Source organism: Elgaria multicarinata, chromosome 5 (assembly GCF_023053635.1).
Source record: "Elgaria multicarinata webbii isolate HBS135686 ecotype San Diego chromosome 5, rElgMul1.1.pri, whole genome shotgun sequence".
Lineage (NCBI taxonomy): Eukaryota > Metazoa > Chordata > Lepidosauria > Squamata > Anguidae > Elgaria > Elgaria multicarinata.
The window spans coordinates 23,333,856-23,359,801 of NC_086175.1; the positions used below are offsets into that span (position 1 = coordinate 23,333,856).

Sequence of the window (25,946 nt, forward strand, 5' to 3'; positions counted from 1 at the left end):
AAAAAGATGTGTTTTCAGGAGGCGTTTGAAAGTTGTTATATTTTCTGTGTCCCGAACTGCATGAGGGAGGGTTTTCCAGGGGGTGGCTGCCACTACAGAGAAAGCCCACTGTCGAGGTTCTTCACGACGGCATTCTGTTAATCTTGGAATGAGAGAAGGAACTCCTCTGATGATCGTAAGTGTCATCTGGGCGTGTATAAAGAAAGGCAGTCTGCTAGGTATCCTGGTCCCAAGTTGTTTAGGGCTTTATAGGATAATAACATAACCTTGTATATGGCTCAGTAGCTAGCAGGCAGCCAGTGCAGTTCGTTTAGTACAGGTTTATGTGGGCAGAGCTAGGTGGCCTGGTGAGCGCCCTGGCTGCTGTGCTCTGCATCACCTGCAGCTTTCAAACCACATGCAGGGGTAACCTCACATAGAGCACATTACACTAGTCTAATCGTGAAGTTACCGGTGCATGAATGACCATGGCTAGGCTATCCCTATTCAGGAATGGGTGTAGATGGCGTACCAGCTGAAGTTGACAATGGGTGCTCTGAGCCACCAAGGCCACCTGGGTCTCTAGTGACAAAGACGGATTTAGGAGCACCCCCTAACTATGGACCTGCTCCTTCAGAGGGAGTGCAACCCCATCCAGAACAGGCAAACACCCCAATTCCCGGACCTGGGAGCCACCAACTCACAAGGCCTCTGTCTTATCAGGATTCAGCTTCAGTTTATTGGCCCTCATCCAAGCCATAACTGTATCCAGACACTGGTTCAGAATGTTCACGGTCTCTCCCGATTCAGATGTTATAGAAAAGTAGAGCTGGGTGTCATCATCATCATGGTGACACTTTGCCCCAAATCTGATTACTGCTCCCAATGGTTTCATAGAGATATTGAATAACATTGGGGACAAGATGGTGCTTTGTGGCATGCCACAGTTCATCTGCCATGAGGCTGAAGTGCAGTCACCCAATTTCTATTCTCTGGAACCAACCCCGCAAGTAGGAGTTGAACCATTGTAGAACAGTACCTCCAACTCCCAACTCATGAAGCCAGTCCAGGAGGATACTGTGGTCAATGGTATCAAAAGCCACTGAGAGATTGAGAAGAAGTAACAGGGTCACATGCCCCCTGTCTCTCTCCTGAAGAAGGTCATCCATCAGGGCGACCAAGGCCAATTCCGTCCCGAAACCAGGCCTGAACCCAGACTGGAACGGATCCAAATAATCAGTTTCATCCAAGAGCATCTGCAATTGGGACACCACCACTCTTCTTGCTCAAGAGCGGGGTATTTGCGACTGGACAATAATTGGCATAAATCTCTGGATCAAGGGAGGGTTTTTTCAGGAGTGTTCACACCACTGTCTCCTTTAAGGCAGCAGGGACCCCCCAATCACACAGTGATGCATTCACCACTCCCCTGATCCATCTAGTCAGCCCCCATGGCTAGGTCTAATAAGCCATGATGGGCAAGAGTCAAGAGAGCATGTGGTGGGTTGAACAGATGCCAGCGTCTTGTTCATATCCTCAGGCTCCAAAATCTGAAATTGATCTCACAAAAAAGGAGAAGTCGTTGCACTGGACACCTCAACAGATACTGAATCAATAGCGGTGTTCGAGTCAGCATGAAAGTGAGCAATTTTACCCTCGAAGTGTCTTGCAAACTCATCACAGCAAGCCCTCGAGGGTTCTAGTATTTGATTGGGTGGGTTAGATGTAAGTAATCCCCGAACCACTTGAAAAAGCTCAGCTGGGCAACAGTTTGAGGATGCAATGGAGGCAGCAAAGAAGGCTTACTTTGCTGCCTTCACCACCATGCAGTAGGCAAGAATTTACGCTCTTATGTGTGTTTGGTTAAGAGAAGTCTTACCCCACTTATGCTCCAGCCGTCTTCTGATCTGATGGCCCTCCAATTTATCAACAGCAGTTATGGAGTACCAGATACTAATGTGATATAGAAATGGCCAGCCCAAAGAAGTGTTGCTGAAGGACCAGGAGAAGAGTGTGAGAGAGAGCTGGAGCAAAATTGCTGGGTTGTGTTGGAGGAGGTGGGAAAGCTGGAGTGGAAGGGGATGAGAAAAGAAGCTGGACTTCTTTCTCTTCAGCCTCTGTTCCTGCCTGTGAAACCACCCGGGCCTTCTCCCCACGGCCTGAGTTCGATCCCAGCGGAAGCTGGTTTCAGGCAGCCGGCTGAGGTCGACTCAGCCTTCCATCCTCCCGAGGTCGGTAAAATGAGTACCCAGTTAGCTGGGGGAAAGGTAATAACGGCTGGGGAAGGCAACGGCAAACCACCCCGCTATAAGGCCTGCCAAGAAAACGTCAACGAAAGCTGGCGTCCCTCCAAGAGTCAGTAATGACTCAGTGCTTGCACGAGAGGTTCCTTTCCTTTTTCCTTAGTTTTTCATTAGTACTTGTACATTCCTTTCTGTCTGAATGTAAGTGTCTGAGGAATCCTGTAACCGCTATGGGGCAAATACATACCCTAGAGGATTTGTTTAGAAACTGCATATTATTTGGACTGTAAATGTATAAATTCCTGCTAAAATTACAGGAGCAGGACAGCAGCCTTCACAGATGTGAGGATCAGGACCATGAACGAAGTCATAACTGGAATGCGGATAATAAAGATGTATGCCTGGGAAAAGTCATTTGCCGATCTTGTGAACAATATGAGAAGGTGATTTTGTGGTCCACTGAAAGTTATGCATAAGTAACATTACTGTCAAGTAATAAAAAAATCTGTAACAGTAATTTTGCTGATTAGGATTTTAAAGAGATTGCCTTTCCTCATCATAAGAAAATAACCGGAGAGTATTTTTCTTGAAGTCTTAATTCTTTCAATTATGCCTGAATTGCCTATTTCCTTCTTGATTATGCAATGGTATATCCTTGCCTAATATCCCTAAGTAGTAATGTAAAGTTTATGATCACATATGAGGGAACTGCAGTATATCATAATCTTTAAAAATCTAAGAAATACTAAATATAATGAAACATTTTTCAACTTGGCATTCTCTGAAAACTTAAAAACATGCTCCAAAAGAGTTACCATGTTAAATTGCTTGCAGAAATAAACAAACAAATGAGATGTCTTGTGGCTCCTTGAGGCCTTGTTGTGCATGCTGTACTTTGTCAGTTATTTTAAACTTGATTCTCTTACTTCAACACTTTTTTGACCCATTTTTATTAAAAATAAAAAACATTTTTAAAATTCCAACCCCGAGAAATAAAATCCTGCATCTGGTAAGAGTCTCCTTCCCTCCTCTCCATTTCTAAATGCAGTTAGGGTGAAAAGACTTCATGAGGAACTGCTTTTTAGATTGATTTATGGTGGCATGTGTTTAAAACATGCATGACTCTGAAGATCTGTTCACATTGGGTGGTCTGTTCAAATGTTATGAAAATAAGACATTAAATTACTATAGATCTAAACCATTACTTTTTTAATTTCAGGAAGGAGATTTCCATGGTTCTTAAGAGTTCTTACCTTCGGGGATTTAACTTGGCATCTTTCTTTGTTGCCAGCAAAATAACTGTGTTCATGACATTCATGACCTACGTATTGCTTGGCAATGTTATCTCTGCAAGTCGAGTGTTTGTCGCAGTGTCACTGTATGGTGCCGTGAGGCTGACGGTCACCCTCTTCTTCCCAGCAGCTGTTGAGAAAGTATCTGAAGCACTGGTCAGCGTTCGCCGAATCAAGGTATTGTTGAAAAATGAAATGTGGTGCTCTGTGGATTAAGTCACAAGTTACTTTAGCACATTTTTTTTTACAAGTCTGCCTGCCCATCCACAAGTGCCTATGTTAGTCTGGCCTGAGAGCGAGAGAGAGTATGGCCCCGTTCAGAAGACACCTTAAACCACAGATTTAACCACGGAGGTTAAACCAGAAACCAGGCCATGTTCAGAAGACACCTTAAACCATGGCTTTAGCCATGGTGGTTAAGCCAGAAAACCAGGCCGTGTTCAGAAGACAACTTAAACCATGGCTTTAACCTCGGTGGTTAAGCCAGGCCGTGTTCAGAAGACACCTTAAACCATGGCTTTAACCATGGTGAATAAGGCTTTCTGGCTTAACCACCATGGTTAAAGCCATGGTTTAAGGTTTCTTCTGAACACAGCCCTGCTTTCTGGCTTAATCACCATGGTTAAAGCCGTGGTTTAAGGTGTCTTCTGAATGGGGCCAGAGACAGCAAGCACAAGTATTAGTTAGTCTATTGGTCTGGCCTGGTTGCCTAGAAGTGATTCTTAAGTGGCTGTTTACAGATCTAATTGATTGTGCTTTTTAAAATGCCAAATGCTTTTAAGGCCATAAAAATAAGTGATCCCCAACATAACTTGGATTGTGCTAGTTGAAAGGAAGGGATGTCTACACTTAGGGCTGGGTGCAGGGGTCACTCTGCAAAGCTTTGGTAGCCTGAAGTCTTCAGTCTTCTGGCCTACATAATAGAGGGAAGGGTAGAGGGAGGCTATTTGCAGAGGGCTGGGGCTTACTCAGAAAGCAGTGTGAGAGACTCTTACCACTTCCAAAGGCCTCCCACTTCAGCGCATTGTGAGACGCTGATCTCTTTTCTCAGAAGTGGCAGGATCACCAGAAATAGAACAGCAGTGCAATCTTGTACATGTCTACTCAAAAGTAAGTCCTATTGAATTCATTGGGACTTACTCTCAGGAAAGTACATTAGATTGTAGTTCAGCCTTTCCCTCATGCTGGGGAGAACTGCATACACTCCGCTGTAAATAGAAAAGTATTCCTGCTGAAAACTGCCTTGCTTCTATTCTGTTGATGACTGCATTTCCATTTCACTTTGTGTGATTACTTCAGCTTTCAAAATCCCCGTTGTTAATTGCTTTGCTTATTTTCTATGGAGATGTAAGATTCAAATTTTTTAGCTGTAGCACAATGCCCTTTTCTTGTGACCCGCATCAGTTCCTCACATCAGCTGTGTTTCAGAGCTCTCTTCTTCACGATACCTTCAATTTGTTAAATTGTTTTGCACTTAAAGGATGACTTAAATATGTCCAGGAAAATGATCTTGATATGGCAGCCTGAAGTCCTGAGTCCAGTTCATGAGATACAGGCCATAGCAAGATGGGTTGATATCCCGGGGCGATCCCTGGGATCATCCCTGTGCATCCACGTGATGCACATAATGCACAGGATGATCCCGAGACTACGGAATGTGTGGGTGTGCGTTGCGGCTCCTCATGGTTACTCGCAAGGAGCTGGGAACTGTGCATGGGGCAGAGAGCTCCTCAGGAGCTCTGCGCCCATCTGGGTGGGGGAGTGGGGATTTTTTTTTTTTAAAAAAAAACACCCTACCTTTTAGCGCACGAGCGCTTGTTTGCTGCTTCTGTTTTCTTAAAAAAACAAAATGGCGGCCACGACGTCCTCTCCCTCCTAGGTTGTCGCACGCCGCGTGTAAACAGAGGGGGAGATCTCGTGATAACAATATTGCGAGATCCTCACCCCTCTGTCACACTAGACCCGTAGGTCTAGCTGAGGCCACAGATGCAAATGCAATAAACTCTTGGCAAAATTGCAAGTGGATCAGTTGGTAGAACGAACTGGCTCAGCAGAGCACTGGTTTGGCCTGAGTGTGTCCTTGGTTTAGTATTTGTGTATTATTGAATTTGCTGTTGAAAGTAGCCTTGATTTGGTTGGACGGAAATTTAGAAAGGGTGGTGGCAGCTCCACATTGAGTGACGTATGGTATTGAAAAACAATCATTTTCTAGAGCACTTCCCTGGTGTTTAGAATTAAATATGCTAATTTTAGGTTTAATATGTATTTTGGAGAGTTTATTAATAAATATTTTTAAAATTGATTTTCACTACATGAAATGTCATCATTTTCCAAATGCTTTATCTTTTCTGGTTTGTGAGGAGGCTGGTGTTTAGATATAGTTGGTTCAGAGCCAGGGTGGTGGGTTCTCCATCTTCCTGTCTTGAGTTAGTTTACCTATTAGTGCACTTTACATGGACAGTTGTTGGGGGGCATTTCTATGTATGGATGTAATGGGGGTAGCTATATTACAATGGCCTGGTTCAGACAACACGCTAAACCATGCTGCTTAACCACAAAATGGTTAAGGGAATGCATTCTACATACATTTTAGTTCAGATTCATTGAGCTCTCATTTTAATTGTTCAATTACTCCATTGTTTTATTTCTGTTACATATTTTGTAATATTGTACAGGTTTTATTTATGCTGTTTGGCTTGCAAATAAATGACTAAGGGCACAATCCTATGCATGTTTAGAAAGAAGAAAAGCGCTACAACTCCTAAGCATGGTTGGGCTGGGCTATGCTGGGAGTTGTACAACTTTTTTCTGCCTAAATATGCATAGGAATGCATTTTGTGAACCGCCCAGAGAGCTCCGGCTATTGGGCGGTATAGAAATGTAAATAATAGGATTACACCCTAACTGAATAATAAGAGCCAGTGTGGTGAAGTGGCTAAAGTGTTGGACTGGGAGTCGGGAGATCCAGGTTCTAGTCCTCACTCGGCCATGGAAACCCACTGGGTGACTCTGGGCCAGTCACAGACCCTCAACCCAACCTACCTCACAGGGTTGTTGTTGTGAGGATAACATGGAGAGGAGGATTATGTATGCCACTTTGGGTTCCTTGGAGGAAAAAAGGTGGGATATAAATGCAATAATAAATAATAAATAATTCACAGGGAAATTCTGGATTACTTCCCTCCTGCTTTTCTGTTTCGTGCTTAAACAGTCTCTTTTCCTCACTTGACGCAGAACTTTTTGATTCTTGATGAGATTTCTCAGCTAAGCCCGCCACTCAAAAACAACAGTGAAAATGCTTTCCTTAACGTGCAAGATTTGACTTGCTCCTGGTCCAAGGTAAACGCCCTCTTTTTATTTCGAAATTTCAAAATACTAAGTCTTGTTATTTAAAGCCCAAAAGTACAATTAAAACATGATTAAAACTTCCAGCAGTGGCAAGTTGGTAAAATCAGTTCAAGCAAGAATGCCTAGGGTTTACACAGGAACTGAAAACACATCCTCACTTCAGCAGCCCCAGTTGCAGGCTACAAATGTGGGGAGGCATATTGTTGATTGTGTGGATGGGATGCAAGATAAATTCTCAAAGTTTTCAGGGTGGAGCCTTAATAGCTGTTTGTTCGCCCTTCCTTCATTTTAAAAGAAACCTTTCTCCCTTTCACCCTGCCTCCCCTTTTCTGAAGAAATGAGGCTGATGCCTGAAGTTTTCAGCTCAGCGCTACGTAAAATTCAGTGTAGGAGGTTGCTTACAGGAGCTGGTGTAGCATGTGTGAGTTTAACAGTGGAATCTGGTAAGTCCACAGTTTTAAATTGTGGTCACAAGCTTACTAGGTGGCCTTAAAGCCACTGTTGTTAGCAACTGTGCTCTTAAAAGAAGTGGTTTCTTGAAGGTAGCTGCAGGCAATGCTGTGTGCTAATTTACATTGGTGTGATCCTGGGTTCCAAATAACTTGCTTAAGTTTGGTTCTTAGGATAAAATGCATTTGTAATAATGAAGAAAAATTCTCAAAAAGATTTAATAAATTTAAAGAAGATCTCCAATAATGTGGATACTGTAATAACATTATTGACTACGGTATCAGTAGAACATCAGTAATATCTAGGGATACCCTCCTTTATGAAGCAAAGGCTAAAGCCATAGCTAGATGGGGCGAAATCCCGGGATTATCCCCGGGATCGTCCCTGTGCGTTCAGATGACACACAGGGCATCCTGGGATCAGGGAGGAATGATCCCTCCCTTCCCCCAGGATCTTGCCCTCCCCTTTAGGCCGGACACCATGGTTTGTCCCGGCTCTCGCGATTCCTCGAGAGGAGCTGGGACTTGCACCCATCGGGGCTGGGGTGGGGGGAGTGGGGGAAGTAATTATTTTTTAAAAAATAACTTACCTTTTGCGCATGAGCGTTTGTGTGCTGCTGGCCCTTGAACTGTAAAAAAAATGGCGGGTACGACGCCTCTCCTTCTGAGGTCATCGTGCACTGTGTGTAAACAGAGGGGGGATCTCGCGATAAAACCATCGTGAGATCTACATCCCTCCATCGTGGACTAAGAGGTAGGTCTAGTTACGGCCTAACACTTTGAAAGAAAATCACATTCCATTTCTTGTAGACTACCATCCCGCTGCCCCTAACTACCAACAGATAACAGTTACCCTATTATATTCTAATTGTGCTTGTTTAATGGAAGCCATTAATTCTTCACCATGCATCGTGTTCAGAAAACCACTCACTTTATGTAGATTACTAGTTAAAGCAGCACTTAAACAAGATATTTGCAACCTAGGATTGCACCAATGTGAATCAGCACGTCACATTACTTGCAGTTACCTTCAAGAAATTGCTTCTTTTAAGAGCACAGTTACTAACAAAACGTATTGCACTAGACAATCAGTATTGTGCACTTACAAAAATGTGTTTTATTTAATTGAATATATGCCACATGCAATATATAGGAAAAACTACGATAGACATAAGAACAAGATTCCATACCACAAATCTGCAATTCTTACTAAAAAAAAAAAGAAAAGTAGAGCAACTTGTTGCAGGACGTTCTCTGTCCTTAATATTTATGATAAGACTGCAGCCAATTATCAGAAATTTCTGTGGGTCCCACTTTACTCAGCGTACGTATGCAGCCCGGTGCACTTCAGATATGTTGGATTTCAGCCCCTATCATCCCCAGCCAGGTTGGGGAAGACTAGTGTATTGCTATCGTGAAATGTGTTTTCTTTTACTCTTTCTGTTCAGCAGCTATGTTCTGAAGTATCACGTTCTTAGTTGGCTGAAATTGGAGTACTTACAGTGAAGTCAGTACTATGTTTAATTTGGAATCCAGGGAGAAGCCTTGACTGGTCAGATGGTTTGTGTGCCATTTGAACTAGAAAGTGCTAGTAAAACGTGCTATTGCTGCCACCTTGTGGGAATTAATGAACAGTGTTTAAGAAGGCAAATTCTCCCCAAACTCAAACACACTTATGACCACAATGGAACAGTGTTGTAGGTTTTAAAGCAAGAATGGGCAGGCTTCAGTCTTGCTGGATTTACCTTGGCTGTACTTTTTTAAAACTTGAATTCTGTGATTCATCAACCAAAGCCTGGTGTAAGAAAAATTAAATAATTTGCTTAGAATTATGCTTAGAATTAAATATTTTTGAGCTGAAAAATCTATTCTGAGTACCAGAACTGAATGGAGCTCACAGAATGGAGTTTCTACAGAAACTTACTCCTGGTTACCTGAAACATTCTTAATTTCCGCAGTATAATTTAGAAGAGACTCGGTTTGTTGCTGCTATTGTTAATGTAACTGGGAGTCAAAAATCCTTGCAAAACTCTGCAGATTACCTGGAAATCTACCAGTAGATTGATATTTACCATCTGCCAGCCTGTTTTAGAACAGAGACTGGTGTTTTGAAGCCTACGTTTTAGTGGAGACTCTTAGCATTTTGAACTTTGCCTAATCAAATGTTCACTAGCCAGTGCAGTAAAAAGTAGGTGTGTGTGTTGTGTACAGTACATACACAGACACACATATACATGGAAGCAGTTTATAATGCAAGGGACCCAACAAATGTATGCCATTGTTTTATGGATAGGTAGAATGTTGCAAGTTATATTGTACACTGAGTTTCACCACTGAATGTACAAAGTAGGATTGAACAAATAAGTCAAATGGTACAGTGGAGTGGAAGCTTTCATATTCTTAAAGGTATCTGTAAGAAAATAATGGGAAATTGATGGTGGGATACAATATGGTCCTAGTCAAGATTTCCTAGTTTAGGGGAGAGGCCATAGCCCAGTGGTAGGGCATATGCTACCAGGTTTTACTTTGAAATTGAGCTGAGAAAGTATATGCACATATAAATTGAGGTTTTTACCCTGATTCTTAACCTATTTACTTTGAAAAGAATGCTGTTAATTTCAGTGGATGCTACTTCCAAAAATATGTTCTTATTTCAATTACAAGTACTTTGGCTTTGGTACAGTAAGATACAGGGTGCATTAGATTTCAGGGAAGTAGCTTGACGGACCAAGAAAGGAAAGTATCGTGGACTAGAATTGCTATCTGAATTGAGGGAGCAGGAATTGCAGGGGCACAGGAGAAGGGAAGCTCCCAGGGTGGTGGTGTGAGAGGCAATGAAAAGAAATCTGATTTGGAGAGAGCATCGGAATGTTTGAAATGGGTATCTCAGGTATTTGAACGTCCAGGGCGTACCTGGCTCTGCAGTGGCCTCTGGCAGTTGCTGGACGTCTCAAGGTGGAAGGTCCAGAGAGGAGGCACTGGGGCAAAGATGTCACACTCAAGGACATCACAGCCTTTTGTTGGGATTAACCACCAGTGTTTCTTCACATATTTATAGACTCTGGACTCACAGACACTTCAAAACATTTCGTTTACTGTCAGGCCAGGAGAATTACTGATTGTGATTGGCCCCGTGGGAGCAGGAAAAGTAAGTCATAGCTTGGCTTTATACTGTGGTGAGAGCTTAATTATGTTGTCCAGAAAAGGTGGTGTCTGCAGGCATGTGGAAGGTTGGGGAATAATATTTCACCCCTCACCACCTTAGTAGGCTTATTGTTGTACTGATTCCCCAGTCTCTATGCGTCTATGGCTTGGAGCCTTTAGAACGTTATTTTTTTTGCTGTACTTTGTACATTTCAAAGCATGTATACATCTGTATGTTTTATAATGCATACCGACCTAAATTCCAAAGGGACAAGAAAATCAGATTGTTGATGCAAAATGCTTTTACATTTGTTTTGCATCAATTGTTTTGGGACCTGTTGGAAAGGTCACTCCAGATTAGTGATATAAATATCTCTGCTGTAATCATCAATGTTAAAAACACATCCCAACCTTCTTTTCGACAGAAGAAGTATGTGGCCCGGTTTGTGAATGCATATCTCGACTTATTTTTTATTTATTTTATTTACAATATTTATATACCACCCCCCCATTCAAAATTTCGGAGGGTTGTACAAGATAAAATAAAAACAAAAATAGAATAAAACACTTTAAAATAGATTTTTTAAAAAGCAAAATGTAAAGTGAACCGTGGCTGGTCGTTAAGGAAAGGCTTCCTGGAATAACGACGTTTTCAGGGGCACCGAAAGGAAGACAAAGTTGGCGCCTGCCTGACCTCCAGAGGCAGGGAATTCCATAGGAGGGGGGCCACCACACTGAAGGCTCTTATTAAGCGGTGCCTGTGTTCGTGGCTCTTGCCTGCCTCCCTTCTAGGAATGCCGTGACTGAAGGTTACCTGGTTTAATTAATCATGGTCTCTTACGTCCAGACTGGGAACTGTGGTTACCAGCATCTGAAACCATGATTTGGAGCTGGTTTTAGATTCTAACTTGTTCTAACCCTGGTTACCACAGTTTCTTGGTTTGGACAGAACAAGAAAGCATAGATAATTAACCCAGGTTGGAGAGAAAAGAAGGCAAAGGAGCAATGGAGCTTGCAACCCAGAGGCCTGCTTCCAATCTCTTCACTTTGCTTAATAGGATTATGTCTCTTACAGTGATAACTGTAGAAATTTAATATATTTGAACATACACACACTTATGTTTTATACTGTCATTGAAAATCTAAACTTTGATCCCCCCCCCCCAATAATTTCAGTCTTCCCTCTTAAGTGCTATCCTTGGTGAATTGTCTTCAAGCAAAGGCTTCATAGATGTTCGGGGAAGAATAGCATATGTTTCTCAGCAACCGTGGGTGTTTTCTGGCACTGTAAGAAATAACATACTATTTGGAAAAGAATATCGCAAAGAAAAATATGACAAGGTTCTCAGAGCCTGTGCTCTTAAAAAAGTAAGTGTTTTTCCTATTCTAAATAAATTTGAGTTTTTCATCTTGTAATGGAACACCTTTTTTCTTTACCTACTTCATTGTGTTGAGGTGAAAATTCGCAGTGCAGTAAATAATTTTGTTAATTACTGATTAACAAAATATAACAGTAGTTTTGTTAGATTACCTTTATTGGCAAGTACCAGAAAAACCTGTGCTAGAGGTCTCTTACAATAGTACAATGTAATCTATCTTAACACTCATGTTAACTTGGATACTGCCCAAATTACTTAGCTAAGAGCTATCTAAAGAAGTCCTATGGCTTCAGAGTGTGTGTGTGTGTGTGTGTGTGTGTGTTTGTGTGTATAGATATAGGTGTATATGTATATAAATTACATATTAAAGCAATATCTTGGTGGCATTTCTAAATCTAGTGTGGCAGGACAAATTCATTTTGATGAGCACATGAATGAGCACATGTTTAATAAGTTCACAGTCCTAGGTGTTAGATCATAATTTTAAGTTTTTCTAGAGCCATGTATGTTGTTGAAGTCTTCTGAAGTATAACCATTTGCTATTTAAAAAGGTAAATGAAATCCTGCAAGAAAATAATGTATGATTACACCCTGATTACAAGGGTGAAGTTTGGAATGGCAAAGGTTTTACAGCTCCTAAATAGTGCTGTTGGTTCTTTAGGCTGGCGTCTTATTTGAGGAAATGCTTCAGAGCCGTCCAGCTCTGCGTGAGAAGACTCTTTTCTTTTGACTTGGCAGGTGTGATCTAGAAGGACGCTAAGCTAGATTAGCTAAGGGACAGATATTTTGCTTGGTAGCTTGAAAGGTATTATGCAGCACATCCAATACATGGCATGTTATGATGCTGCTATCAGCAGCAAGATAGGTGAGAAGCAGACAGTTTAAAAGCTTTTGCAAAGCACACTTGTTTTTCTTTTTAAACACAGTTGGTACCTTTCCTAATCATCTGAAGCAATATTAAAACATCCATCTCTTTCTAAAATTCAGATTCCAGTTGTCGTGAGTTTATAAAGAGTATTAAACTCGTTTCTTGAAAGTGAATGAAAATTCCACAAAGCGTTTGAAGACTGTGCTTTTTAGCATGGTGTACAACTGCTGCCATCTGAAACACTTTCATGAATGAACTTACACACGATTTTTAAAAAGGAAGGTGTTAGGTATATTATCTAACCCATGGGAGTATTTTTCAAAGCTGTTTTTATTCCAGTAATAGGATCCTTAATTTATAAACCTAGCTAGTATATGGATTGCTATACAACAATAATTTGTTGTATATTTGTATATTCTACTAAAAAGAAGAATAGTACGGTTTGTATCCAGTTACGGCCACTTCACTGGCAGATGAAGTGATTTTTGCAATCCCTCAACAGCCCCCCTGGAGTATTCAGACTTGGTGGGGTGCGGGGGAAATTTTCTCCTTCCCCGATCCACTGGTGGACACCTGTCAGAAGAGTGGCCATAACAGGGCACCGCCGTATTAAAAACTGCTCCTGTTTTCAAGTAGTTAGCAGATAGCTTCCATCTTACCTATTTTTAAGTGTTAACATGCATTAGATATAATAAGGAATTGGATTCATATAGAGCTTTGGGTGTTCACACTGGGCAGGCCCCAGCAATGCCATTTGGCCAGTGCAAATGACATTGCGCTAGCAGAAACTAGTGCAACTATTTCTGAACTAGGCACAAGGGGAGAATGCAACTAAAGCTTGTCAGAAGTGTGGGCCATCAGATACCTATGTTTTCTGCTAGCGCAGGAGTGCAGAAATAGTTTTGGGGTGGGGGACCAGATGAACCCTTCCCCCTGCCCTACATGGTCCATTTGATGTCAGTAGGTGTGGCCATGCCCAACTGATGTCATCTGCTCCCTTCTTGGATATAGGAGCCTTGTGAACAGTGAAGCCCAGCTAGCCGGTACCCTGTCTTTCCTGCGGAGGAGTGATGGGGACCTGGCTGGCTCTTGCCCTGTCTTTGCCCACACCACCTCCTTCCCTCATTGCGCAACTGGAAGAACCGGCAGAACTCTGCTAGTGCAATTTCAGTTTGCAGAATAGCATCACTGACTACTGTCCCGTGTGCGGCATTATGTCAGTACTCTTTACAATAACCCTGTGAGATAGGTTAGTATCACTACATCCATATTGCAGATTGTAGGACTGAGGTGGAGAGAAGATAGCTTGCCCTAAGTAGCCTTAAGGCCACTTAATGGGTTCATGGCAGAGTTGAGAAGAATTCTGTATTTTATATTAAAATTAAAATGATGAAAGGTTGGATCCAAACTAAGTTAGTCGCACTTGACTAACTCTTCACATTAATTTGACTTAGGATGGATCTAACTCTCAGAGAGTATTACCATGGACCCTGCCCAAATCTCTTCACAACTGTGAGCACTAGAAACTTGTTCCTTAAAAAAGCAAGTAAGTGATAGCTGTAGTGCCACAATGAATTAGAGTTGTTTAAGCCAATTGATTTCAATGGATTTATAAATGCCCAACTCTGTGCTAAAGTATCTCCCTTTATCTTAAAGTTCCTTGTAGTGTATTTGTGTCCCTGTACATTTTTGGGCTTCTTTCTTTTAACCCCCGCCCCTTCTCAATTCATTAGTTCCTGCTATTAAGAGAAAATAACTTGACCAATCAGTAATTCTGTTCCTCTTGGGACTGTCAAGTGTTCAGGCATATGTTTCATCTGTTTTAATAGGATATGGAGCTGCTGGAAGATGGAGACCTGACAATGATTGGAGACAGAGGGGCTACATTGAGTGGAGGACAGAAAGCCAGAGTTAATCTTGCCAGGTATAGTGGGAGTTGTATTTTCTAAGACAGTCTTCAGTTTGCAGATGCCAGTGAATGGCCAAATTAATGGTTACTTGGCGGAAACAATTTCTGAGTGACAGTGGCAGTAACAACCTTAATCTATATTATTATTTTATATACAAATTCATGCACCATTAATTCGTGTTCATTTTGCAGTGGTGTACAGAAATTTAAAACAATATCAGGCAGTACCATTAAGCGATATAAAACATCAATCAAACAATAAACATAAAAGTGGCCTAGCTCAAAACAGTGGAGTTGAGAGCAACGGACCAGTGATTTAAAGTCTTTCTGGAAAAAAGAGAGGATTTAACCTATCTTTTGAAAGGAGAGCTGTATATCCATCACTTGGAAAGAGACTGTACATTCCTCACTTGGAAAAAAATGAGAGTATCTCAGGCTCTGTGTCTAGCAGCTATGTCTTCCTTCATTCCTCTAGAGTAAGTGCAAAGCCCCTGATCTGGATTGGGACTCTAGGATGGGGGTGGGAGGACCTTTAAGTTCTGGACTGGACCTCCTGTATGAAAATAGGGGGGAAAGACATAGCTGCTAGAAAACAGATTTAAAATAATGTCTGTTTTGGCCCCTAGTTAGAATTTGATGAAATTTGGAACAGGGCCTGATCCAAAAAACCCAAATGCCACAGGGACCGTTATGGGAGGAGTTGATCCCTGAGATAAATCACGACACAGGATCTTTAGGTCTTTAAAAGTCAGAAGTGGCAATTTGAATTGGGCTTGGAAATTAACTGGTAGCCAATGCAGGTGTCTCGAAAATAGGTGAGACTTGGCAGTGTCAATCCACACCTGTCATCAAGCAGGCAGTTGCATACTGCACTAGCAGAAACTTCTGAACTGTCTTCAAAGGAAACTCCATATAGAGTGCATTACAGTAGTCTAGTCTATGGTAAAATTTTTATCATTTTTTCCCATATCCAAAATACCATGAACCTTAAACATTTAAATATTGGCTTACAACTTGATATTCAGAGTAAGCCTTGTGGGGAATGTATGCTCCCTCCCTCTCTGGAGCAAACTCATCTCTCTGTTATACCCACCACCTCCTGTGACCTAGGAGGCTCTCCAGTGCTTAAATCCATAAAGGAAATATGGCCAATTTCTGCCAAGTTAGTTCACTGCTGCCACTCCTTGATTGGCCTTGTTACCCTGGCCGAGCTGGGAGCACGCTAGAATCAAATTGAAACCTGAACACTGTAAGCCAGCTTGAGGGCAAGGCATCGTATAGGAATATAGGGACAGAATCTCCATCAAGGAAGCACACAGATAGTTCACTTAAATAACAAATGGACAGTCCTTGTAGAAGGAAAATAAGGGTCAGGCTTAGATCACATCTAGTTTTTCATCTACAAAGGTCTAACTGCCTTCTAATTGACAAGTCCCAACTGCTAGTGAGGCTGTGTTCTCCCACCCCACCCCACCCCACCTGATCCTGTTAAGGAGAAGAACCCTCTCTTGACAGACTGCTCCTGAGGCACAGCAGTCACTTTGTTACACACACCTTTTTCAGAGCTACATGTGCTCGGCTTCCATGGAAACCGGGTTTGGAAACCAGGCTTTGAATGGGCTGGCATCCTGAGTTGCAAGTGTCATGGCAAGTGTCATGTCTGCTCTGGACCACTGCGTAACATTTTATGAACCAAAGGAATACGTTTGGGTTCATCGTATTGTCATCCAAATCAGCTCCCTGTGAGTAGCCACGCGTGTCGACAAAAGAAACGCTCCAGTGGTGGCTGGAAATAAACTTTAGGAATAAGTAACTTTCCATCTCAGGGTAGGATGGCTCAGTTCAGCCATGTGGTCAGCAACCCATGAGGCAGGGAACAACAAGAAGGAGGAAGTCGAAGGAGGAGACAGGAAAGGGAAAAACAAACATCCCAGCTATCCCCTCCCACCATGTTCAGGTACACATTAACTCTTTAGCTCCAGGTTCAGTGACCTGTAGCCCGAGTTCTGCTAACACATCGCAAGTAATTTAGATTAGTCTCTCTCTCTCCCCCTCCCCCCCCTCAGGTGTTTGGAGTCAGAAGATAACTGACATGCAAGGAGTCATTTTTGCCACCTTATACCCGTGAGGGCGACTTTGTGAAGAAGAGGATCTCCTCTATCTATGGAGCCTCTCCGTCTGATTTGGAAGAGCGATTTTCCAGTGAACCAGATTTTGTGGAGATGCCTCACTGATAGAGAAGGCTCTCCTGTTCACAAAGTCACCTTCCACAGGTAGAGGGCCGCAAAAGCAATGATGGAGTGGGTGGGCCTAGGATACTCCCCTTACTTGTGTGTTGAATTTAGGATACCTGAAGAGGGCTTCTCCCACTTGCTTGCTCCTTCAAGAAAAGAGAGTGTTGTTCTCTGGTATTTGGGGGGCTTAGATAAAGGAGATGAGGAATCTCTCATGAATATGCACTTGTTTTTTATTTCTTACATTTCTAATCCACCCAATAACTAATGTTCTGTAGGCGGGTTACAAACTGGGTCTCAGCTGATATTTCTTTGCATGCTTTTAGAGCTGTGTATCAAGATGCAGACATCTACCTCCTGGATGATCCATTGAGTGCCGTGGATGCAGAAGTTAGCAGGCATTTGTTTGAAAAGTAGGTAACTTTCTAGGTGGCTTTAAGTTTTACATCTATGAATTGATTTTCATAGTATGTCTTCTACCTAATTATTCACCTTCTACATGTCGATTAAACATGGGGCAGTTGTTTGAAGTGAACCTTTTTGAAAATGAAAACACCATTTCCTTAATGGTTGAAACTCACCTGACTCCAGTTGGGTCTTTTACCTCTTGTCCTCCCTCATTTGCTGATGGAGATTGGGATGGGATGGTAGGAGGCTGTAGATGAAAGCCAACTTCCACAGCCTAGGAGAGACCTCTCCTTGGGCATGCTGAGCTTGTTTTCAGCAAATGACAGCCAGCTCCCCAAGGCCCAGGAGAGGATAACCAGCCCTGCATCTCCACCTGCAAATGACACTACTGCTGTCCACCATCTGCCCTGCTGTACTGCCCTTCCCTCTGTTACCCCTCCTCCTTTTTCAAGGTAAATGGTTTATTTCTTGGGAAAAGGGGAGAACTGGCAGGGAGGAGGGGTTTGGGGGGTGTGTGGGAGAGAATTGGGCTGCATGAGCATTCAGGCTGAACTCTCAGAACAGTCCGTCAAGGTTTGACTTGAACCCTAGAGCAGCCCAGGTGGTTTGGGGGTCTATTGAATAAGTGATTGCCCATGCCTAATTTTAATGGTAGAGAACAAAATTCATAATATAAAAGTATTGGGGTTTTGTTTGTTTGTTGTCAAAATTGCTTATGTGAACATTTAAAAAAACATTGGAGGTGGGTGGTGAGATACCATTTTTCTACCATAAGTTAAAAAGCAGTTGAGCTGATTGTAAAGTGATCCAATTTTGTGTAATAATAATATGTTGAACATGAAGTAGGCTGTTTTCCAGTTATAGAAATCTTAGAAAACATTCAGCAGTATATTTACTTGGATGTAAGTTCCATTGAGCACAATGGAGCTTACTTCCTAGTAATTGCAGCCTATGCACATTTAGAATTTTCTCTGTCTAAATGTGCATAGGATTAGTTCAGTAATCTTCTGAAGTTTAATCAATGAATTGACTAGCTGGTTAAATATGCTGTGTTAATTGTTAATCTTTGTTAAGAGTGCTAATTTTCTGGGGGCACTTCTGGTGTTTAGAATTAAATTTGCTAATTATAGGTTTAATATATTTTTAGGGACTTTAATAATACAAGTTTTAACATTGATTTTGACTACATGAACTGCCATCTTTTCCCAAATGATTTAACTTTCCTGGTTTGTGAGGAGGCTGGTGTTTAGATATAGTTGGTTCAGAGCAAGGATGGTGGGTTCTCCATCTTCCCGTCTGAGTTAGGCCACAGCTAGACCTAAGGTTTATCCTGGGATCATCCAGGGTTCGCCCCTGCCTGAGCACTGGATCCCCTGTGTGTCACCTAGATGAACAGGTTTGACCCCTGGACGATCCAGGGATAAACCTTAGGTCTAGCTATGGCCTGTGTTTATCTATTAGTGCAATTTACATGGACAGTTGTTGGAGGGTATTTCTATGTGTGGATGAAATGGGGGGCAGCTATATTACATTGTAGTTAATTTATTTCAGCTTAAATACAGCTCTCTGGGCAGTTTACAAAAGTTAAAAACAGTGAACATTAAAAAGTATACAAAATTTTAAACCATCAAAAATATAAAAACAACAGTATAAAACAGTATCCATTTAAACAACAACACTTCTGGGGTCCATTAAAAAAAAGACAGGAGTCACACTGCTGCTTTAAAGCAGTATTGAAGTGCACTGACAACTGTTGGGGCTCATTGACACATACCATATACCACTTTCATACACTATATCCTGCTTAGTGTGGCTTCTGCCTTTTATATACCGCTTTCATAGTGCAATATCCTGCTTGGTGTAGATGAGGCCTGAGCTCTCTGATTTTAATTGTGCAATTACTCCATTTCGCCCGTTAATTCATTTTGTAATGTTGTACAATTTTTATTAACGGTCTTTGGCTTTCAAATAAATGACTAAGGATGCAATCTTATGCATGTTTAGGTAGGAAAAAAAAGTTCCACAACTCTGGGGTATGCTGGGAGTTGTAGGACTTTTTTCCTGTATAAACTTGCACAAGACTGCACCCGAGTTCATTAATCACCTGAAGTTTTACCAATGAATTGATTAATTGGTTAAATGTACAAGTTTCTACATGTGTATTATATATTAATTCTGAAGAAAAAATGTTTTTTCTTTTCAGATGACACACATACATGTTGTAGACACGCAAAATCTTAGAGGCGTGTGTGTGTGTGTGTGTGTGTGTGTGTTAATAAAAAGAGAAAAGAATACCTCTTCTATGATGGTATTTCTCACCTTTTTTTCAGTGATACATGGTTTGAATAATAATTGTATATTATTGTCATTTTCCATGTACTCTGGAAGATAGAAAAACCATTAAAACCCTAGCTTCTACACAGGTATTTCTTTATATTGTCCATTTCTTCCTGAAATGTTGTTTCTCCGATTACTCCATTCCCCCCTCCAGTATATTAATATTTTATCGGACCACCCACTCTCCACACTCCGCGCCTTCACCTTTTGTATAATAAAATGCATATTTTTGAGTATGATAAAGCTGAATTCCAAACTTGACTGTAAAATAGGGATGAAAGATTCTATTTCCAGCCTGTTTTCCCTTCACATATGTGCACTCATAAATTTGTCCCATTTCCATATGAATTTGCAAATTATTTTTTTTCAAAAAATTTGCATGAAAATTTACATGTAAATATTTAAAGGAATGTTTAAATGCACTTTCACTCAAACCGCACAGTTTGGAGTGCATTTTGGTACATTTTTTTGAGCTGAGATCAGCATCTGAATATTTGACAAGTACAAAGATCGGTGGATAACTACATTCGGATGGGCGCAGTCGTCCAGGAGGTGCTGATCACATTAGTTCATATTGGAATTCACAAAGATTATATTCCTCAAATAACCCTACTATAAGGACCCATGTTAGGGCTTCAGAATCTTATTGTGAGGAGCACTTTGTCTTTTCTGCATTTACATTTAAAAATAAAATAAAATCTTGATCTAGGCAGCCTAATCCTTTTATTTTAGGAAAGCCTTCTATATACAACAAGCAAAAATATATGACCACACAAACCTATGTCTACAGTACAGTGCATTCCTTTTGGTGTGTGGAGGTGTATCTCTTATAAAAGGATATATGAGCATGTAACCCCTCTGCTGAGAGAACTGCACTGGGTGCCTATTCGCTACCGGGCCAAGTTTAAGGTTCTTGTACTTGTGTACAAAGTCCTAAACAACTTGGGACCAGAATACCTTCTCCCCTACCAACCTCCCCGGTCACTGAGGTCATCCGAGGGTCTGCTCCTGGTGGTTCCACATAGACCCATCCTCTGATTGGAGTCCATCGGGGAAGAGCCTTCAGCTTGGTGGCCCCCCTCCTATGGAATTCCCTGCCTCTGGAGGTCAGGCAGGCGCCAACCTTGTATTCCTTTTGGCGCCTCCTGAAAACGTCATTATTCCAGGAAGCCTTTCCTTAATGACTAGCCAAGGTTTACTGTACAATTTGCTTCTAATAAAATCTATTTTAAAGTGTTTTATTCAGTTTTTATTTTATTTTATCTTGTACACCGCTCCGAAATTTTCAATGGGGAGCGGTATATAAATAGTGTAAATTGATTAATTAATTAAATGAATCAATCAATTAATTTATCACTTGTTGGTCTGAACGCTTGGCTCATCAAGGGGGACTGTGGTCTTTTCTGTACAATGGTCTTTTCTAAACACGGTGCATTTAAAAAAAATCTCACCATTTCAGATGTACTGAAGTCAAACCTCTGCTGACTTAATACTTGACATAAACATGCCCTGTGCTACACAGGCATGCAACTGGTGATGCTGCTGCACATGCCACTGAATCATACTAGCGCACAGAGGCAATGTAAGGCCGGATGGGTAAGTGGCTTTTTTATACTGCAGTGGTCTCCCTTTCCAAGCTTTTCAGTTTTGCCTTTGCAATTAGATAATGTAGGGGTGCGTGTGTGTCTTTCTAGAACTTTGTTTTTAAATGTTGCGTAAGGCCTTACACCTTTTCATCAGGCCATGCCGAAAGAACTGTGCCAAATACCATTGTTGCATTATTTAGTTTGAAAAGGCAATTGAAAGGCTGAAGGGCCACCCTTGTGTACTGTGGACGTTTGCAGCTTGCAGTTTCAAGGGACGCATCTTTTTTCTTTCATTTTCCCCCTTCATTTTTTTGTTGTTGCTCTTGTTGTAGTTGCAATCTGCACAATACAATAAAAAAGCCACTTACGTGTTCAGTTCAAGTTTACCTATAAGCTCTAGTTGTCCTCTTGAGGTGTTATCCATGTAATGGGGCAAACTGGGGCCCGTTGGGCCCATTTGGGTCAAAACACTTATGTGGTGTGCAGGCATTTGTAGGAGAAAACCATCAAACGGAAGCCAGTGGCTTCACCATTTCTCTGCCTGCTAATTCTTTCCTGCCAAGGTCCTTTCTTCTTGCCATTTTAGTCCAGTTGGCTCTCTGAGTTTCTGATACCTGAAATAATCCTGTGGGTGCTTGTGGAGGGGTTGAGTACTTCAGCTAACAAGAGTTTGGGTATGCATGGCTGCTAGTCCTGATGGCTATGTGCTACGTCCAGTATCAGGCAGTAAGACTATATACAGCAATTGCTGGGGAACATGGGTGGGAGGCTGCTGTTACACCGTGTCCTGCTTTGTTGGTCCCTTGCCGACAGCTGGTTGGCCACTGTGTGAACAGCGATGGACTAGATGGACCCTTAGTGTGATCCAGCGTGGCTCTTCTTATCTGCTTATGTTCTTATGCTTGCTGGAGTAACATGTAGTTCCACCCTCAGTGCATGCTTGAGGAAAGATATGAGGAGTTTGTGAACTCTGCTGTGTAGATTGAACTAAACCGTTTTGTAACATTGGACTGCAAATTATCATTGTCCAGTATGAGGGAGATATGGTGTATATGCCATATATCTCAACAACTTGCTGCAATGGAGGCCACAAGATGCATGGTCAGCAGGACTTTGTGGCACAGTGATTGATTTCCATTTTGTTATACTTGCATTTCTTGATCAAAGCCACATAATAATTGTTTGCCATAGAAGAGTTAAAATAATGGCTTGCAGTGAAATATATCCTTTAGACTAGGGGTGGGCAACTTGTGGCCCCTCAAAGGTTTTGGCCTACAGATCCCATCATCCCTCACAATTGACTATGCTGCTTAAGGAGTTGTGGCCCTCTAGATGTTTTAGCCTACAAATTGCCCATCCTTGCTTTAGACTATTTAGGACCCCCTTCCCAGCCTAGCCCTTCTAGTTGTGTTGGATTACAACTTTGTGTTGGACCCATGCTGGCTGGAGGATGCTGGGAGTTGCAGTCTGTCATATCTGGAGGGCATCAGCTTAGAGAAGGCTGCTGTAGGATCATAATCACAAAACCTCTGGTGGTTCGTCCCCATGCCTTTTATACTACACAATTTATATCTGTTTAGACACAATTGAGTCCTGCATTGAGCAGGGGGTTGGACTCGATGGCCTTACAGGCCCCTTCCAACTCTACTATTCTACGATTCTACAAAAGGGGGTTGGCTTTTGTGAAATTAATGAGTTTCTCTTTCTCAATGCAATTTATATTCTATTGTATCATAGTCATAATCTGACCTTTGAAGTAAAATTTTACTTCAAATCCCCCTTTTGACACAGAACAGCAGGCTTTAATTCAGTGTGTGTCATAGGTCCTATATTTAGTTTTAAGAGATTACTGAAAATGAAATGCTTGGTTTGTATTAAATTCATGTAAAATCAGTTTTCTAAAGTGATAATTTAAATTAAATTAAATTCGAATACAAAAAAACTGAAATCGTGTAAGCCACTTTGGGAGGGCTTGCCCCCTGAAATGTAGCCTAGAAATAATTTAGTCAATCAATCAATCAATCAATCACCTTCCCTAATTAAGGGAAAGCAATAATTGTACCTATAGCCATTACTTTTTAGCCATCCAACTTTGTATCACTACTCTACAACATGATCAGGAAGGCATAATGTCTGGCCGACAGTCCTACTGGCCTCTCATGTTACCCTGTTGGCTGCTTCCTGGCTCAGTGGACTAGAATAATAAAAAAAAACCTTTATGGCATGTGGACTGTACATGTAGGGCACATCAGAGTGGCACAGTCATTTTCTACGTTAGCCTCTAGTCAAGCCAAAATCTCATTCCGTTATTAAGCATCTCTTAGTATTATAGGAATATAGGTGTAGATGCAACTTTATGTACATATAAGTAGGCTTAGATTGAAAAAGACATATGTATATGTTGTAAGTTTGTGTGTGTGACGTGTACTGCTCAAATTTGCAGGCGATAAACTCGACCCAAATACTAATACAATAATGCCGAAACAGAGCCTCAGGTATTTGTCCCCAGCCTTGTGCATTGCCCCAGAATAGCTTTGCAGGCAAGATAGATGGCCAGGAGCCAGTAGGGACAAATTCAAGCCTACCTACCTACCTACCTATTTATTTACTTTTTGCAGTTTGAGGAATGGGAAAGGGAATTGGCTTCCTATAAATGGTCAGTATGATAGCAGAGGCCTGCAATGACTGGGTTTGTGACGAAGTAATTTCATCTTCACAGTGAAAATGATTTAACACATGTCTTGGTTAAACAATGTGCATAATTTGGGAGGTGTGCTTGCTCCCCGCTCTAACAGTTTCCTGCTCTGCTCAACGTTATAGTGACGTCCTTGAAATTTGGTAGAATTAATGCTGTTGGTTTTGTCCACGATTTGAGATGGTTTGAATGGAAGTCTTTAAATCCCAGTTCTTGTTGTACTATTTTATTGAATATCATTAGACACTAAAACAGAACAGTATTCAATCAGTTCATATTTCATCGTGAAATGCACATTCCTTTGCCATCCACTTCAAGATTTATTTGAATAAAATGTTACCCGTATTTTTTAGAAGTCAAGAATTTTACTCTATTTAATTCCTTTTGCAGGTGTATCTGTCAGGCTCTGCATAAAAAGCTATGTATTTTAGTGACCCACCAGTTGCAATATCTACGGGCTGCAAACCAGATCCTAATTTTAAAGGAGGTAGGTGGAGATAAGGTTAACTCTGGCAACTTGGCAGTGTTTGCGTTGTTATTTCTCCCCCAAAAGTTTAAAGCTGAAAAGTTTTAAAGATAAAGAGGGAACTAGTTTATTCAACGCTACTTTGAAAATACAGAGCAATCTGAAGAATTAGTTAACTTGCATAAAAGTTTTAATTGTAGTTTTAAAGAAAATTTGGGTCTGATTTCCTCAATGAGATGTACAAAACAATGAGAGAGCCAATATAAAATCAGTACAAATAATTAAAAAACAAACAAACCCACCCAGAACAAATAATGTGTATCTATGGCAATTAAAATACAAATTAGGATTGAGGGGATTTTACAAGATTATTTTGTGTCTTGCGTGTAACATTCACCTTAATTTCAAAGGAAATGAGGAAAACATCAGTTGAAGTTGTTAAGTGGCAATTTTCAAATCAATTAATTCACGTTCTTGGGTCTTAAATTAAGTTAGCCCCATTAACTTCAGTCTTACAAAATCAGCTGGTTCAAATATTCCAATTACATACCTTGTCTACAAAAGGTTTCTGATTTCGTGGAGGGCTTGTTCTAGTGGAAGTGGGGGAAGGTGATTTTTGCTGATTGGGCCCTGCAACTCCCAGTTCAAGCTCTCCCTACAATCCGGAGCAGATTTTGGGAGGGCGCGTGGGGCTGCCGGGGAGAAAGGGCAAGGTGCAATTGGCAAAAGCCTTCTCAGCCCACTTCTGCTCGTGCGCGAGAAGTCTAGATACAAGGCAATGTAAAATGCTATACATTGTGCTTATTCAAAAGATTTTATACTGAAATTGGGCATTTAATGGCCATTTGGCACCTTGTGTGACTGGCATTTCTTTATTTCTAGGGTAAGGAAGTAGGGAGAGGTACTTACACAGACTTCCTGAGATCTGGAATAGATTTTACTTCCTTATTGAAAAAACCTGAAGATGATGACCAGGTACCTGTACCAGGAACTCCCAGCCACCAGTTATCTAGGATCCGTACATTTTCTCAGTCCTCTATGTGGTCGATGGAGTCCTCAGTTCAGTCGCAGAAAGATGGGGCTGCAGAACCTCCCTCTGTGAGTACATGGAATAGATACGGAACAGTTTTTGTTGTTTTAAACAGCGTATCTTATGTGATGCGTTTTTTTCTGGGGATTGTTTCTGACTTAATTTTTTTATGCATTCTGTGCACTGCAGATGGAACCCGTCCTAACTGCGTTGCCAGAAGAGAGCCGTTCAGAGGGGAAAATTGGATTTAGCCTTTATAAGAAGTATTTTGCTGCCGGGGCAAATTATTTTGTAATTTTTATACTTTTCTTTCTCAGTGTTTTGGCACAGGTAAGGTTTGGCATCACAAATGAAAATGACGATTGGTGCTTTCAGCGTTTCAGTGCATGCGACTTCCCACTGTGTGTGTATATATGTGTGTGTGTGATGTGAAATAGCATAATATTTTCAAACGTATTAGAGCATTTTCCCCTTTGAAATAAATGGGTCTGATTACAAACCAGCTAGAGGCTTATTTAGACTGATTAACCTAAATGGGACTTAATTCGACCGAATTGTATAGTCTTATTTGCTTGGATT

At 41.4% G+C, this 25,946-nt stretch overlaps 1 protein-coding gene across 1 annotated transcript in view; it reads left to right on the forward strand.

Moving 5' to 3' along the window:
• ABCC4 (ATP binding cassette subfamily C member 4 (PEL blood group)) overlaps positions 1-25,946 on the forward strand; it is a 178,783-nt gene that overhangs the window by 24,197 nt on the left and 128,640 nt on the right. Inside the window, exons 7-16 of the mRNA XM_063126057.1 lie at positions 2,540-2,665; positions 3,442-3,691; positions 6,749-6,853; positions 10,370-10,459; positions 11,632-11,823; positions 14,532-14,626; positions 17,172-17,258; positions 24,262-24,358; positions 25,220-25,435; positions 25,557-25,697. Of these exons, the coding sequence (XP_062982127.1) occupies positions 2,540-2,665; positions 3,442-3,691; positions 6,749-6,853; positions 10,370-10,459; positions 11,632-11,823; positions 14,532-14,626; positions 17,172-17,258; positions 24,262-24,358; positions 25,220-25,435; positions 25,557-25,697 (1,399 nt within the window). The remainder of the gene's footprint in view (positions 1-2,539; positions 2,666-3,441; positions 3,692-6,748; positions 6,854-10,369; positions 10,460-11,631; positions 11,824-14,531; positions 14,627-17,171; positions 17,259-24,261; positions 24,359-25,219; positions 25,436-25,556; positions 25,698-25,946) is intronic.